The following is a 3,712-nucleotide window of genomic DNA, read 5'->3' as shown; positions in this document are numbered from 1 at the left end:
GACGTGCGTAAAAAAATACCAGGGAGTGTTTCTGGACAAAAAGAGCAGTGACCTGAAAGAACAGGGCCTAACAGAGAAGCAATAAGATTAACAAAACGGTATCCGAGCTCGTGTATATAGGCAAAACAAGAAAAAAATACGGCAGTTCGAATCACCAGGATTGATTTCTGAAGCAGAAACGTTCCACTTGAGGACACACCCACCACAGTGTAAGATAGAAAAGCATTTCGTACATTTTCTACGAAGTGAACACAACTTTCAGAAGTGACAAATGTGTGTGCGCTCTTCAACGGCCTGAGAACTGAGAGAGATATAACACAGTGACAGACAAGTCCGGCGTGGTTTGAAGTACCAGGACGGAATTCTTTTTTGCAAGAACGTCCAGTATTGTCCAGTGTTGAATTAGTAGTGCCTATCAACCACAGTACTGTTCACAACAGTAGAAACCGAAATTCCTTTTTACGAGGTCTACCGTAGCAAAGTTTGTTTTCCACTGAATTCAAGACTTGCAGGAAGAAGAAAAACGTGACACTGCAATTTTTTTCTGTGGAACGCTGGTTCACATAGTTCACAAAACCAACCAGGTGATAGACAACCTTACCACACTTCAAAAAGCCAGCCAGAGAGCAGTGATACCACGAGAGAAAAAAATCAAAGCCAGTTTCGATTTTCCCATTGACCTACAAAATCAAAACCCCATTTAGTTTTCTTCTCACGTCAACTCCTCAACAAAAGAGAAACCAAACGAGCGACAAATCTTCGATCGAGGAAAAGAAAACCCCATCTTTGCATCAGCTATGAATAAGTCTTCCAGAACGCCCGCGGGTTCGAATCCCAACAGAAGATTCTCGCAACCAGTGGTCAGTGGAACAACTGACCGGGGCCGGAGGGGATCAGAAGCGGCTAATCTTCCTCGGGGGGTTGAGCCCCCGCTCCCCGGGAAAGCCAGGGGTGGCAAGGTATGTGGCAGTTGTCGTTGATTTGTGTTTAGTTGATTGGTGCTGTTTTGGTTCATTTGTGTGTTGAGTTTTTTTGTTACTTTCTTTCTGAGTTGTTTTATTTTATCTTGCAATTTAGATGTTTTAAACATCGGAAGCGCTTATAACTCCGAGTAGAAGTAACATGCACGAACATACACTCACACACATACATACACACGCGCGCGCGCGTACTAACACACGCACACACACTCACACATACACACACACACACACATACACACACACACACACACACACACACACACACACACACACACACACACACACACACACACACACACACACACACACACACAATTTCACACACACACACACACTCACTCACGCACGCACACTACTTAGTTTCTCCTGAATTGTTTTTTTACACTCCGTATGTTTCTTTGTGTGTCCTCCTCTCCGCACTTAGATCTCTGTTGTTTCTTGTTTTAGTAGTGGACATTCACCACCCGCTGTGCCTTGGAACTTGTACGACCTGTGATGAGCAATCAACTCAATCACTGCTAGCTCGACTTGTATTCACGTTGACACAAAACAGAGCTATTTATTATCTCACATGTTTTCTTAAATGTTTTCTAAGCATTCTGATGCAAACAGAAAATGTCTACCTAAAACGGCAGACATCCAGGCGTGGTTTAAAGATAGGCAACGGTTCATGGTCGAACTTTCGATACAGACGCAGCAAACAGATAGTTGATTTCTACTGAAAACGACAGACATCCAGGCGTGGTTTAAAGATAGGCAAGGGGTCAGGGGCGCACGTTTGACACAGACACTGCAAACAGACAGTTTTTACTTAAAGCCACAGACATCCAGTCGTTGTTTAAAGATAGGCAACCGTTCATGGACGGACGTTATACACAGGCATGGTTTAACGATAGGCAACGGTTCAGGGACGAACTTTAGACACAGACACAGCAAACAGATAGTTGGTTTCTACTGAAACGACAGACATCAAATCGTTGTTTAAAGATAGGCAACGGTTCATTGACGAGCTTTAGACACAGGCATGGTTTAAAGATAGGCAACGGTTCAGGGACGAACTTTAGACACAGGCATGGTTTAAAGATAGGCAACGGTTCAGGGACGAACTTTAGACACAGGCATGGTTTAAAGATAGGCAATGGGTCATCGACGAGCTTTAGACACAGGCATGGTTTACAGATAGGCAACGGGTCATGGACGAACTTTAGACACAGGCATGGTTTAAAGATAGGCAACGGTTCATGGACGAACTTCAAGTTAGACACATACACAGCAAACAGATAATTGATTTCTATTGAAAACGACAGACATCCAGTCATGGTTTAAAGGTGGGCAACGGTTCACGGTCGAACTTTAGACAAAGGCGTGGTTTAAAGATAGGCAACGGTTCATGGACGAACTTTAGACACAGAAACAGCAAACAGATAGTTGGTTTCTACATAAAACGACAGACATCAAATCGTGGTTTAAAAATAGGCAACGGTTCATGGACGAGCTTTAGACACAGGCATGGTTTAAAGATAGGCAACGGGTCATGGACAAACTTTAGACAGAGACACAGCAAACTGTTAGTTTCTACTTAAAACGACAGACATCCAGCCAGGGTTTACAGATACGCAACGAGTTCATGGACGAACTTTACACCCAGGCACCATTCTGTATTGTTTCAGGAGGCAACGGATGGCCCCGCGTTCGACGCGGACCACTACAACCCTGATGGCTCAATCCGCACCGTACACAAGATGCCCAAGTTCGCGGATGCGTACGCCGAGGCTTCCAAGGCCCGCTACATCAGACACAAGTCGCCCACTGACCGCGAAAAGGAGCTGTCTGTCCACCAAGTCTTCGACCAGCCTAGAGAATGACTGGTCAACTTCTATTTTTAAGGGAGAGTCTTGAGAATAAATGGGTATCTTTGTGTTTTGGGTGGTTTTTGACCAGGAGTAGAGAATGATGGTCACATTATTATTTTGAGGGGATAGTTTTAAGAATAAATGATTATCTTCGTGTTTTGGTGGTTTTAGGGGAGCCTCAGAGAATGATTGTGGAATTCTTTTTTTTTAGGGAGAGTCTTGAGAATAAATGGGTTTTTTGTGTGTTGTCGGTTTTTCATCAGGCTTACAGAATGATGGTCGATTTTTTTAAGGGAGAGCCTTGAGAATTTAAGGACGTCTTCGTGTTTTGGCGGTTTTTGACAAGGCTTACAGATCGATGGTAGACTTCTCTTTGTTTCAGAGGAAGATTCTGGATGATAAAAGTATATCTACTTTTGTGTTTGGCCAGTCTTTGAACATGGTGATATTTAAGAAAGAAAGAGATGTAAGCAGTATAAAGTTCTCCGTCCAGCAACTCTTGACCAGGCTTAGAGAATGATGGTCAAGGTCGTTTATGTTTTTGGAGGTCCCCCGAAAGCGGCGTATGGCTTCCGGAATGGCGGGTTAAAAACGGTCATAGACGTAAAAACCCACTCGTGCACAAGCATGAGTGAACGTGGGAGTTTCAGCCCATGAACAAAGAAGAGGAAGAAGTTTTTCGAGGAAGAATCCAGAGAATAGGTATCTTCGTGTTTGGTCGGTCTTTGACCAGGGTCAGAGAATGGTGGTCAACTTTGATTAAGGCAGAGTCTTGAGCATTGACAGATATCTCTGATTTTTTTGAAAATCTGTAGCCAAGCTTAGCGACTGACGGCCATTTTTTTTTTTTTTTTTTTTACGGGGGGGGGGGGGGGG

The 3,712-nt window shown here is 43.8% G+C and overlaps 1 protein-coding gene across 1 annotated transcript in view; it reads left to right on the top strand.

The window, feature by feature from the left end:
* LOC138949048 (coiled-coil domain-containing protein 190-like) overlaps positions 1-3,297 on the top strand; it is a 4,864-nt gene extending 1,567 nt beyond the window's left edge. Inside the window, exons 2-3 of the mRNA XM_070320777.1 lie at positions 1-959; positions 2,654-3,297. The exon at positions 1-959 is cut by the window's left edge and continues 461 nt beyond it. Coding sequence (XP_070176878.1) covers positions 798-959; positions 2,654-2,848 — 357 coding nt within the window. The 5' untranslated portion in view covers positions 1-797 and the 3' untranslated portion in view covers positions 2,849-3,297. The remainder of the gene's footprint in view (positions 960-2,653) is intronic.
* Positions 3,298-3,712: the final 415 nt, after the last annotated feature.

This window comes from Littorina saxatilis, linkage group LG15, assembly GCF_037325665.1.
Source record: "Littorina saxatilis isolate snail1 linkage group LG15, US_GU_Lsax_2.0, whole genome shotgun sequence".
In the NCBI taxonomy this organism is placed as follows: Eukaryota; Metazoa; Mollusca; class Gastropoda; order Littorinimorpha; family Littorinidae; genus Littorina; species Littorina saxatilis.
This window is presented reverse-complemented; position numbering and strand designations above follow the sequence as displayed.